The sequence below is a fragment of the Eulemur rufifrons genome, chromosome 17 (genome assembly GCF_041146395.1).
Source record: "Eulemur rufifrons isolate Redbay chromosome 17, OSU_ERuf_1, whole genome shotgun sequence".
Lineage (NCBI taxonomy): Eukaryota > Metazoa > Chordata > Mammalia > Primates > Lemuridae > Eulemur > Eulemur rufifrons.
Genome location: NC_090999.1, coordinates 44,001,576 through 44,015,204, shown reverse-complemented (window position 1 = coordinate 44,015,204; position 13,629 = coordinate 44,001,576). Strand labels below are relative to the sequence as shown.

Genomic DNA, 13,629 nt, shown 5'->3' with positions numbered 1-13,629 from the left:
AAAGGTTAAGTCAAGTTTATTTTCACTTTGAAAACATTCTAACTTAAAAATCCAAGTAGAAGTGCTCAATGGAAGAAGTAGGACTCTATACCTCAATTAATATGGCTACAAGTTATTACAAAAGGATACTTAAAGAAGAGAACTCTACTTGGAATCAGGGTATCTGTGACTGTGTGTCTGAACCTCTCCTTCCCCACAGGTGATTGGAAATATCAACCACCACACAGGGCTCTTGTAAGAAGGGTAGATATAAAACAAAACTGGTACAGTGCTAAGTTGGCATAAATGGATGTTTAACTTCCAGTCAGGGATCAGAAAATGTTAAACAGAGAAGGAAATCAGATGTCTATCAAACTGGTTTTATAACATGAATTTCCACCAAGTATGATGCTAAGAAAACCATGTTGGGTATTTAGCACAACAGACAGGCCCTTCCTAATGAGAGGGTTAGCTCTCAGCACCACCATTCTCGGGAAGTCCTGGAGTCAGTGTCTCTCTGAGCCGTTGGTGTGAGTGGCAGACCCTGTTGCACAGGCTTCTAAGAAAGCCTCTGAGAGCCCCGTTTGCCCACCCAGAGTAGGATCCATTTGTTCAGCCAGTTCACTTAAGCCTGCGATCAGCATCTTGACTGGGTGAGCCAATGAGGGTAGCTCCATTCCAACTTCAAATTAAAGATTATTAAAATGTAGAGGAAATCTGTCAGAATTATAATGAGAGATTAAATCTGAGAAGAGCAAAAGAGAGAAAAAAAAGTTGTGGCTGATCGGCGGAGGCTCCCACAGGCAGCGTGTGAGCCCATGTAATGACTTGGCCTGCATCCTGGGTGTTCACTGATTCACAGCTGGTTTAACTTCTTGTATATTCCCAACCGTTCCCCAAAGTGTGATATACCTCGTCTACTATACAGTGGTTTAATTGCACTACAAATGAGTTTACTCAACCAGTTAGAACTCCAAATACTGTGAAGATATACACCCAAGTTTTCTTTAAGAGTGGTGCCTCACAGTTTGTCTTATTCCAGAATTCCACTGCCAATAAAATCTAGCAGAGCTCAAACCTATACACCCATTAAATCAAAGTTTAGTCTTTCCCTTAATGAAGAAAGACATCCTCAGATCATCTCTAAAAGTATAAAGAACTAAAAAACAAATGGTAAACAAACAAAAATCACAAACAATTGCATGCTAGAACAATCTCCCTAGGTAGAAAAGCTTCAATGAGGTCCTTGAAGGAAATAATATATTGCAAATGTACATCAGAAAGCATTTATAAGCCACATCAAGAAATACAGCATTTGACAGATCCTGAAAACAAATCAGTGAAGCATATAAAGGACTCACAAATATTTAAGTTCTTCACTGAGTTAATGGTGTGGAAAATTTTAGAGGTGAAAAAATATTTAATAGTAAAGAGAAAGATCCCTTGTGGCACAACAAAAATCGCTTATATTTTATCTGCGCATGTGGGTGATAAATGGCAATAAATGTCTATGAGATTATTTATTGCTCTCCATATACAGATGGAATTGAGATTAATACTTAATTAAACCAGAATTCTTGGGCTGTCTGAAATAGATCAGGTCATAGTGTGTCATTAAATACCCTTCCAAACTATTAGTGACTCACTCTTCTCCCTGCACCATGAGAAGGAAATTGTCTATAAAAATGGATCAAGGAAGAAGCACCACTAATGTGATTAGATTATAGCACAGAGTTCAATTTTTAAAAGCCTGGTGTAATATAAAAACCAAAAGAAATGTATTGCTTTAAATTTTCAGCCATCCTTATTTAAATGCTTTTCTCATAAGGTTTACTGATGGGAAATACAGGCTAATTTTCAAGTAGCAATGCTATATATAAAATTACACATATATAACAACATATAATATGGGGTGTGTATATGTATGTGTGTGTGAATATATACATATACATGTAAATATGTGTATATATGTATATATCTCAATAAAGAAAAGAGTCGGATAATTCTGAACCCAAAAGGGCAGAATGAAGGGGGTAGAAACAGGAATATATCAAATTTTTCCTTTAAAATCTTTCTCTCCAACCCTCTAAAATAACTCCTAGGTCACTTGATATGTCTTTCGATGGGGTATCCCATAAGAAGTGATTTGAGGTGCACATTATGCCTCTCAAGGAAGGAGCAGTGATGTGAAAAGTCAAGTCCCTACACAACATGCATCTGGCGTAAGATAAATGTGAAGAACAAATATATTGCTCAGGCGTGTTAAAATATAATAAGAGGGCTTTTCTTGAATTACTCACCCATAGGCTCCATTGCTGATCAATTTAATCGTTTCAAAATCGCTTTCCCGAGGTTTCCTTCGAAGTTTCAGGGAAGCATTAGAACTCTTGGAAACAAAATATGGAAGTTAAAAAGCAGCTCAGAATTTGACAGAATTATTTTATCAGCAAAACAGATAATAGCTGAATGACAGACTATGTCGTTTAATGTGCTGAGGTACAGTATTCCTGCCACAGGAGCCTGGGGACAGCTCTGAAGATCAATCTGCCACAGCAGTGCTGATAAACTGCTCCTCTTGGCATCGTCTCAGTCGCATTTCCGTGAACCCACATTTCCAGGAGATCAAGGAAGATTCCTGATTTTAATTTCCCTCTGTAAACTAGTCAGGTTGGCCTTGTCCTAATTTTCTAACATTTTGGGATTTCAATTCAAAATGCCAAACCTTCCCATGGGTTAGCATGCAGTGGTGTCATCATAACTCACTGCAACTTCAAACTCCTGGGCTCAGGCGATCCTCCTGCCTCAGCCTCCTGAGTAGCTGGGACCATAGGTGCACTCCACCATGCCTGGCTAATTTTTCTATTTTTTTGTAGAGATGGGATCTTGTTGTGTAAGCTCAGGCTTGTCTTAAACTCCTGACCTCAAGCAATCTTTCCCCCTCGGCATGTAAAAGTCCTAGGATTAAAGGCACGAGCCACCATGCCCGGCCTCCACCCCTTCTTATCCTATAATTCCTTATATTTCAGCTCAAGTGCCAGTTCCTTGAGAAATCTTTTAGGACTGGACAAAAGTAAATTGCTTTATGTTATGTCCTAGTAGCATATGGTCTTTTTTTCCCCAAAGATCTTGTTTATCATTTCTAGTTTTGTGTGTGATTTCTTTTTATTAATTTCTGTTTCTTTTTGAAGGAAGAGACTATAGTTGTATCTCTAGTGCCTGGCACAATGCCTTGCACACAGGAAGCACAATAGATATTTGTTGAACAAATAAGTTAATTAACACAGCCAAAGTCTCCAGATGCTAATAAATAGAAAACCAACATCATATTTCATCAAGAAAGATACTTACACTCACTGATTCATCCGTTTCTGGTGTTTCTGCTGTCCCACTATCATAGTTTCCTAACTGAGCCATTTCTAAGTTAAAAAAAAAAAAAAAAAAACAAGTTTAGGAAAAACATTGCAATTAGACAAGAATACTAAGCTAAAAGAAGAATAATTTCTCCAATATTAAAAAAAAAAAGAAAACTTTATACTCCAATGTGCCCATGAGAAAATTTTAAATCCAAAATGGCAAGAACCAACACCTGATATTTTGAAATTGTTCCATTACACATCCTTCCGTGGAACCCCATTTCTTCAGCCTCACGCTCTCCCCACAGAGCTATTTTGGCTATCTGGAACCGCATTTCCTATGAACACCTAGACGGAGGGACTTTAGAGACTTGGTCTCTGCTCCAGCTAGCAGGATTCACTGGCTGATGCAATCATCACAGCCTGGAATGGGTTTGGTGGGTCAACGACTCTGCTTATAATCAGATATCCAAGAGAGGCATCTTCCCAGACTCTGACAGGCATCAAAGGAGCACTGACTGCTACTCAGAAATGACTCTGAAGTTGTAAAAACATCTCGTTCCATCCCTTCACATCCACAGAGAAATATCCTGCCAAGTACACTGAGAATGTGACGTTTGTCAGGGAGGAAGCAATAATAATGATTAAGAGGGATTTAGAGATGAAAAGACTGGGGTTACCACCACTATGGGCACTCGCAAGCTGAGCGCCCTTTTAACTTCAGGCTTTTCCCCTGTAAAATGGGAACAATATCACTTATCCCTTAGAGTTTTTCATGAATACTATATATGATAATGCACGTAAAACTCTTAGCATGTTACCTAACAAAAACTGAGTGCTCATTAAATATTGATTATTAATTAACTATATATATTAGGTAAAGTAGTCAATCCTGGGCTGGATGCTACATGCTAGACAGCAGCTTAAGTACCACTGTGTGGTCTAGTTAAAAGAGACAAAGGCATCTAATTGTTCAACGCACTTTGGAATGTATCCTTGAGTTTATATGATCAGAAAACCTAATTCTTTTAGTATTCATTTTAATTTTTATATTTCTTTAAATTAAAAAATCATGGTTTATAAAAAAGAACATGAAGGAATTCTAAAACTTTTGATGGATGTCATCTGAGTAGTATTAGTATTTTCTTCTGTTATTTGCATTTTCTAACTTTTCAAAATTGAACATGTATGATAAAAAGTTATAGTTTTACCTATAAATTTTTGTATTCATATAAATTATTTGTTAGGCTCTTATTTCATGTATTCATGTTCTTATAAATATAATCATCTTTTTAGAGTAGAGATTATGCATGAGAGAGATGAAGCAAAATAAAATTAGAATGTTACCTTTAGATAAAAAATTTACAAACTCTAGATTCTGAAATAACTGAACATTGACACTAAGTTTCCCTGTTTATCTATAGGGGAAATTCCAGAATAAAAATGAGCTTAGCACAAACTATGTGCTTTCTCAGTGTCATTCAAACGATGTCAATATTCAATGTGACCTGCACCTGAGATTTACAGACTTGAAGGTGAACTAAAATGTATTCAGGTGAAGGGCTCTCAAGGAAACGGGCAAACTTTAGTAGTGTTTAAATAAAACAAAAACAGCAGCTAACACTTATTAAGCAGTTACTCTGATGAGCAATTACAGAGATTAACTCATATTATCCTCAGAAACAATCCTACAAATAGGTATTACTATTATCTCATTTTTATGGGAGGAACTGAGGCACAAAGAGGCTCATGGATTGGATGGTCAAGGTCGCACAACCACGGTGCTGGCTCCAGAGGGTACCCCTGGGCAGCCGGGCTCCAGAGCTCTCAGTGCCCAGCCTCCAAAGGGCAGGCTTTAGGTATGCCGGTTCAGATGCTGACAAGAAAGGGAAACAAATGTAGATCAATCAGGATTTGTGATCATTTACTTAATTACCTGGAGAAGTCACATTTTAAGTGTTAACACATAGATTAAAAGCTAGCCTCAGATTTGAATTAAGAAAATTAAGTATCAAGAATTAAAAAAACAAAAACGTAACTCCCAGTGATTAATTTATATTACTAAACTCCAAACTTGTCAAAGATTATTAATTTTTAAAGCCTCTATAAAGGTACATAAATGGGCCTCAGAGTATTAACCTAGCAAAGTTCAGCCTCCAGTGATACCTACCGCAATGTAAGAAAATTGTAAACACCTCATCACGTTACCATTCTAGGGCTGATACAATCTTCACTATACTGGTGTGTAAAGTGACTGTAATATTACTTTGACAGCTTTCCCCACTCCAATTATTTTCATTTAAAAAAAAAAAGCAAATTAAAAGATGGTTCTGTTTTAAATAGAATTTCTGCTAAATAACTATTATCTTGGAAATACATATTATTTGTAAGCAGTGGGTAGTCCTGGAATTGAACCAAGAGTCAGCTTTTGAAGCAGGAAGCTAAGGCATCATTTTGTAATGCCTGAAATGATTTTTAAAACTCATCTAAATACCATTAAACATCTGCCCTTTTTATTTCATTGATTTAAACCATTTCTGAAGACTCATGATTCAAAAAGGTAAAGATGGTAATTTAAAAGCCATGGGAAAAAAAAAATCTCTCCCCAGGGAACTTTTCAGAAAAGCAGCCGCCAGTCTCTGATAAGTGATGAATCTGTTGTGGTATTGCTTTCAGTACAGTATAAATTTATCTGGCATTATCTCACAGTAATGCATGCATCATTTCACTGGGAGCAAAGATACGATGGCCGGGAGAGCAAACAAAGCCAGGAAGACAGGAGAGCAGGGCAGAGAGCAGCAGGTTCCCTCGCTCTGGAGGGAAAAATCTCTGTGCCCACGTTTATCACCATTACAAACAATTCAGCAAGATAAACACTGTCTGCAAATTCAATTTTATGAACCAAGAAGACAATTTTGAATGAAGGAGTCAACGATAGTTTCTGAGTCTTTTTGGGCAGTATATAACCTAAATGTTATAAATAACAATCCCAAACAATAAGGGACAGGAACAGGTTGGGAGGAGTAGTTTACCAGTATTAGATTTACCACTAACAGGATGCTTCCTATTCTGTCTTTAATATGATATCTTCTTTATTTGAATCAACCATAAATCCTTTTATAAGCTTTAAAACATTTCTTTTTTTCATTGGCTGGCTTGTATATTACTATCTTTCATATCGTCTTGAGACAAATAAGCAAAAAGATACCCACCGATACTGCACTCAATTTAAAGTAATCTACCATCAGTTGCATTACTCCCAAATTAAATTTAAATGTCAACTTAATTAATGATAATTTCTTTAGCAACATTTTTTAAAATTAAAAGTACTCTCAAGAAGAGCCCAACTGAGCTTTGCAAGAGAAAAAATACTCAGAGAAGATTGAAATCTAAACCCTACTGGGATACCCTGGCATTCTCAGGCTTACGGGCCTATGATTTCAAGGCCTGTCCCCATACTCCAGGTAAACACAAAATGGGTCATGCTCATTTGCTCCCCTGGACTTGTGGCTACTTCCTTCAAATCACAACTATCCCCCAATATGGACTTTCATTAGACAGAGCCAAAACATGAGGAAAAACAAAGATTTGCCACTAAGTTCTTCTATGAGGCCATAGTACGTGAGCAGGTAAGAGGTCAGCCCAACCAAAGTACTCACCTTCCAAAGGATCCTTATTGAGTCCCAGTTGGCTAATGATGTACCTGGGAATGTCAGTTTTAATACCCTGTCCTTCTTTTGCATGGCCTTCTGCTGCTTCCAATAGGTAGTAAAATTCTTCAGGATCAAATTCCTAGCAGAAGACACAGATGAATATTTCTTTGAGCCACAACTGTCTGAGGTTTTATTACATAAATCCCATTCACAGTAAAACTGCTGGATATACATGGTTTTAGCCTATTTATGCAGAAAGGACACCAGTGGCTTTAAAAAGCATATAATTCTCACTTCATATATGAAGCCTATTCATATTTTAAGCCAATACATTTATGCACTCGTAACCCAAAGATAATGATCATTTCCAATTCCCTTGTAAGGTTAACTCTGAAGGTACTTCTGAAGTTACTATGCTCCATTTAAGATCTCTACTTCACTGAAAATGAACAGGTCTGAGTTTTAATTGTGCCTTCTTAGCAAACTTTTAAAATCTGGGAATTTCCATGCAGAAGATTTGAGATTCATCTTCTCTCTCCGCACAACCAGTCACAGAAGGAATAATGTTAGAATACATTTACTCAAAGGTTTTGAAGGAAACTCCCTTAATACAGAGGTGCCCGAAAATATTAGGAAGAAACCTTCAAATCATCATTTTTATTAGTTAACTCTAAAATTAAGACACCAGTAGTCACCTAATATACAGATTAAGAAAGAAAAACAGGAAATTAAAGCTTCCAATTACCTCTGTCCTCTGTAAAACTTTGGGAATATATTTTTCCTATGTATTTTATTTATTTTTGGCTGTCTGTTGTTTCTAGTATGTAATAAAAATCTTCAGGATGACATCGCTCTAGTTAGCTGCTGTGATATTATGAAATATATTTTTCGTCTTCATCCCTGTTTTCAGATATACTGCTCCTAAAACCTTTGGAATCTTCAAAGTGGTAATGTTTTCATGCTACTGAGTTGACTGGTGGCTAGGGACCCCTGGAAAGCCTCCGGATGGGGGCTGGTTGTCAGGGGAACCAACCATGTGATTAGCGGGTTGGGAGTTTCAGTCCCACCCTCACTTTCAGAGAGAGGCTGAAGGCTAAGTTGATCACCAATGGCCAATGATATAACCAGTCATGCCTACCTAATCAAGTGTCCATAAAAACCCCAAAGAACTGGGTTTGGGGAGCTTCCAGATAGCTGCATATGGGGAGATTCCCGGAGAGTGGCACACCCAGAGAGCACAGGGGAGCTCCCCATGCCTTTCCCCATACCTCGCCTTGTGCATCTCTTCATTTGTATCCTTTGTGATATATTTTATAATTAACTGGTAAACATCAGTGTTTCTTTGAGTTCTGTGAGCCACTCGACCAAATTAACTGAACCCAAGGAGAGGGTTATGGGAACCCCAATTGGTAGCCTGTTGGTCAGAAGCACAGGTAAAACCACCTCGGGCTTGCCGTTGGCACAGGAAGTGGGAGGCGGTCTTGTAAGACTGAACCCTCAACCTGTAGGACCTGAAGCTATCTCTAGACAGACAGTGTTGGAATGGAACTGGAGGGCACCCAGCTGGTATCTGCTACAGAATTGCTTATGTGTGAGTTTCCCATACAACTGGTGTCAGAAGCGTGTTGTGAGAGTATAGTAGGAGAAACTGAGTCTGGTGTTTCCCTTATGTCCACAAAGATGTCATGGATTTATGTGTTATAAATAATTATGCTTACAGATTTAAAGCACAGTTGCTATTTTCAGTTATATTCCCTGAATTTTTTTCCCCAGCATCTTCCCCTTTCTGATTAATGTCTAAAATAGGCAACTTTGGAATCTCAGCATTTCACCTGAGAATTACTCAAGAATTTCTAAAGGCCATATACAAAAGCTCGCTGCAAGTGGAGCAAAGCCAACAATGTAAGCACTCAGTGCCCTTTACACAGAGTCACATCACCTGATGGAGCAAGCCTGGGAACCGCAGGCACAAGATGACAGGTTGGGGAAACAACCCCTCATAGTCTGAAACTCCAGTTCACCTGAGCTTTACACAGTACTGAAAGCGGCAACATTTCCAAGGTACTTCTAAGGTCACTTGTTTCTATCTTGGAGAGGATATATTTTTAGTTTTTCTCTTGTAATTATGAGTGATTACTGCTAAAAAAAAATTATTTCCCCTTTAAGTCAATGTCTGCTCTTAGCATATCTGTTGTCCAGAAAAACAAGTTTTAATGCTAAATGACATTTTCCCCTAAATTAAACAATGCAGGAAGTACAAACACGGAGTGCATAATTCAAAAGCTGCAATAGGAGTAAGAAAAAAGTTAAGCCTCCTTTCTACCTGGGTTCACCAGTTACCCAGTTCTCCCCCAGAGGTATCCAAGGTATTTTTTCCCTTTTCTTCTTCCAGAGACACTCAATGCCAAATGGTGTGCTTGACTCTGTGATTCTACGGGTTCTCACCACTGATGGAAAGCCCTCCCCCAACCCTCCAACTCCCGACCTTTCTCAAGATTTTCCCTCTGCTGTGTCTCACTATACACTGACATATGTTTATGGGGCTATAAATATTGCACGATTATAAAGCTTTATGAATGTTAATTAAAATAAGGGCAAAACCAAAGCACTACAACCATGTATGTATGTGTGTGTGTATTTCTGAAAAAGCTGTTTTGTACATGGTGTTATAATTACTTTAATGGCCAGTGCAACTTAAAAGTGAGTTTTGATGCTATATTAATAGCTCCTTAAAATAATTCTTAAGTTCAAAGCTTTATATTTGTTCACAGTTTTGCTTGAAATCTCAATCAAAATTTTATAAAACAAAAATTTTAAAACAGGAAAATTACCACTGGCCAAAAAAATGTAATTGTTAAAATGAACTAATCTAGATGAGGCTCTACTATATTTTCCCAAATGGGTTGCTAACCAGCGCTTATTTTCTAACATGCCACATTTTAAAAACAAATAATAATTATAATTACAAGCCACAGTTTCTCTATGATTTCCCTCTCTGCATCTTGGCAACTCCAAAAAAGTGACGCACAGCCAGCATTTTAAATGAGCTGTGACACAAAGTAATTACGCTGAGATAAGGTCAAGGACATTATTTCATGATGATCTTTCAAGGTTGACCAGAATGTGATATGACTATCACTTAATATAGCACCAGTCCTGGAATTCTTTCTTAAATTAAGAAAAGACAAATCACATATGGATGTCGTTGTAAACATTCACAAGTTGTAGTTCGTCCTCTTTCCATTTAGCTCTGGTGTTTGAAACCAAATGAAACGAGCTTTCTGATGGTTACTGCTTTCCCACAGTTAACAATAAATAACGCAGTCACATCTAAGAGCAACTTACCAGGCACTCCAATAACCGAGCAGGGCGGGCAATAACAATTAGGATCTTTCGGACTAGCTGTTTAATAAATGCCAACTCTCCACTTTCTGAACGATCATGAGCCTATGAAAAGGCAATGAAAAGAATGATGATACAGAGTTGCTCCAGTAATGGGAAAAAAAAATCAGCAAAGCATGCTAATTAGATAATTGCAAATATTAAAAAATTGAGTGATTCAGAAAATACCCTTAAAAGATTGATAAACAGACATTATCTGTACATAAATGGACACTATTAAATGTCTATATCTACAGAAGAGCTCTATTAGCTAAACCTTAATTGCAAATTTTGATTTATTATCTATGTTAAAAATAAAATGTAAGGGCTCTTAATGTGAACCACAAATGAAGGAGATATTAAAAGTTTATGACACATTAAGTAATGGTGCAAGCAGGGTGGAAGCTCGCTAAGAACCTTAATTTTCCAGATGTAACATCTGATATATACGTAATGGCTGACATAGTGAAGGACTACTTTTGTTATGCTGGACATTTGATACATTCATGAAATATATTTCCTATATACAATATAATTAGCCTATAAATTAGTTGTTTCATCATATATAAAAAACGTGAAATGTTTATCTCAAATGTTAGCTGGATAATATTATGCAGGTTGAGTATCCCTTATCTAAAATGCTTGGGACAGAAGTGTTTTGCATTTTGGAATATTTGCATATATATAATGATGTATCTTGGGGCTGGGACCCAAGTCTAAACAAGAAATTCATTTATGTTTCATATACACCTCATACACATAGTCTGAATGCACTGACAGGGAGGGCACAGCCCCGGGCCATGTTACAGTTTTTACCTGTAGGCAGAGTGGAGCCACTGAAGAGTGTTAGATATTCTTGCTGCTACATGAAAGTGTGGATTTGAGGGGTTAGGACTGGAGGGAGGCAGAGCAGTGAGGATGAGGGTCTGAGCTAGGTAGTGGTTATAGAATAGGAGGAAAGAGTTGCAGAAATACTGAGGAAGTAAACTGAAGTTCTAGCAGCAGTTGCATGTTGAAGGGAAGGAAGGAGTCTAGTATGTCTCAGAGTTCTGGCAGGTGATCAGACAGGTGGTGGTGCCAAGGATGGAGCAAAGAATGCAGGAGAGGCCGGTGTGGTTGAGGAAATGCTGAGTCTAGTTTAGGACAGGTGGGGTCTGCTGCCTCAGCAGGCCATCAGGTGGAAAGATATTTAGTAGGCAGGCGGGCACATGAATCTGAAACCTGAGAGAGGGCTGCTGGCCTGAGAGATGGATTGGAAGCCATTAGAGTCCACAGGACTTTAATCCAAGACAGCCAACAAGATCACCAGGAGAGAGGGGGAGCAGTGGATCCAACATGAGATCGTGGGAAAACTTGTAGAAAATATGAGTGGGAGGAGAAACCCTTGGAAGAGGCCAAGAAATGGTCAGAGGGGTACCAAGGACAAGAGAATATATTAAAAGGGGGAGGGATGCAATAATGTTTCAATAAAGTGCCCTGTGGATATGACAGTAAGAAGGACGTCAGTGAGTTTAGTGAGAGGGGCTCAGAAGCCATTCATTCAACAAACACAGAAGTCACACACCATCCTAGATGAACAAAGCAGACATAGTCCACGGAGACTTTATATGCAAGTACAGTGCTCCTCAGAGTGTGGTCCGCAGACTAGCACCAATCCACAAACCGTTTGATATCAGAGTGTGACAAGTACAAGTGACAAGTACAATTATGGAGCGTAAGCATTTAGTGACTTTTATAGCAAGTTTATGCTGCCAAGACACCCAAGTAAATGATCATTTTCCTCTAAGACTCATGTTATTTTAGTTTATGGAAGAGAACTGGTCTATACCAAATTAGAAATTAATAAAAACAAAACCCTAACACAATGTGTTCACCCCCGAAGACAGTGTGAGAAGCACTGCTAAAGCAGACTGCAGTAGTTGCAATGTGAGAAATGGGGACAGAGAACAGAAAGTTTGGATGGGAAAAGGAAGAAAGATAGGGGCTGCTAGCCAGAGTGGGATCTTCTTATCTTGCTATAACTAAATTCCGTAGGGACAAGGACAGGTAGATTAGGACGCTAGTATTTTCCTTTAGTTCTATGCAATTATTTATATATTCATGCTTAGGAAAACCACCTATGATTATGTTTACATGGGCATAATTTATGCCCTAAGAGATACACAAATACAATATATCCAAATACAGAGGCTAAACAGGTTTTGTTTGTTGGCTGTGGCTGGTCAATTTCAGTGAGAAGCACACTGCACTACTGGGCACTGATTCCATTCCCGCACACGCACTCCCTTCCTGTCCTGCGTGTTATCTGGAGCTGGGCATGCAAGTGTTAGGCCCAGACGCCTCCTGTGTTTATTTGTCATTTTGAAATCGGATATTTTGTTATAAGGAGAACTGACGTTAACAAAAATATACGTTGCCATTTACTACCCAACACCACAGGCAGGTTAATTAATAGAACACACAGCCTGGAAGAAGCCTGCAATTTTCCATTTAATTTTTTCAGACATTAGCACTAGATAGCATCATCAAATAACACACATATGCTCAGGCAATTTATAACTTTATGGTTAAGGGGGAAAAAAAAAAATCACTGCTTCAAACTCCTTCCCAATCCACTTATCCTAGAGTCATAGACCGTCAGGTCCCAAGGTTCCTGTAAAGGTTATTACATTAATTTTCTATTACTGTAAGTAATGACCAGAATCGATGTATAGCAAGTAGCAATCAGGGGTAGGTGTTTTTGCTTTTTTGTTGCTTTCCTGGAATGTAAACTCCATCTCAGGGTTATAACTTGTGAGCAAATGATTTCAAAAAAAATTTTTTTTCAGGGGAAAAGTGAAACAAATCAGGAAACTTTATATGGCGTATGGTTCTTACCTCCTGTAGCAATTTATCTAATTTGTGCTGTAATTCAAGGAAGTATCGAGAGGTGATGAGACCCTGGTGGGATTTATCCAAACAATCTCGAGCCAGTTCAATAATCTGATGGTGAGTGAAACTAAGCACCCCATCTGCTAGGGGAAGAACGTTGTCAGGAGAGTAGCTGGTGATAATTTCTTTTAGACGTTCTTCCATCTGAGCTGTAGCCTATTTAGAGAAGACACACATATGCAGATATAATACAAGGAAACAAACATGTGAACAATCCAACCACCTCCTTTACCTAACATTTTCAGAGACCTTTACAAGTTGGTAAATAGAATGCTAGAAATTACATTAAAAAGAATCCTCACATCTGTGTGATACAATAATGGTGCATACAT

The 13,629-nt window shown here is 38.1% G+C and overlaps 1 protein-coding gene across 10 annotated transcripts in view; it reads right to left on the bottom strand.

The window, feature by feature from the left end:
* The window catches only part of MAST4 (microtubule associated serine/threonine kinase family member 4), a 510,487-nt gene that overhangs the window by 44,578 nt on the left and 452,280 nt on the right, over positions 1-13,629 (bottom strand). For all 10 annotated transcript variants that reach the window (XM_069492549.1, XM_069492550.1, XM_069492551.1 and 7 more), the window contains 5 exons: positions 13,244-13,453; positions 10,331-10,432; positions 6,992-7,124; positions 3,328-3,395; positions 2,280-2,365 (listed from right to left, as the gene is read on the bottom strand). In XM_069492549.1, coding sequence (XP_069348650.1) covers positions 2,280-2,365; positions 3,328-3,395; positions 6,992-7,124; positions 10,331-10,432; positions 13,244-13,453 — 599 coding nt within the window. The remainder of the gene's footprint in view (positions 1-2,279; positions 2,366-3,327; positions 3,396-6,991; positions 7,125-10,330; positions 10,433-13,243; positions 13,454-13,629) is intronic.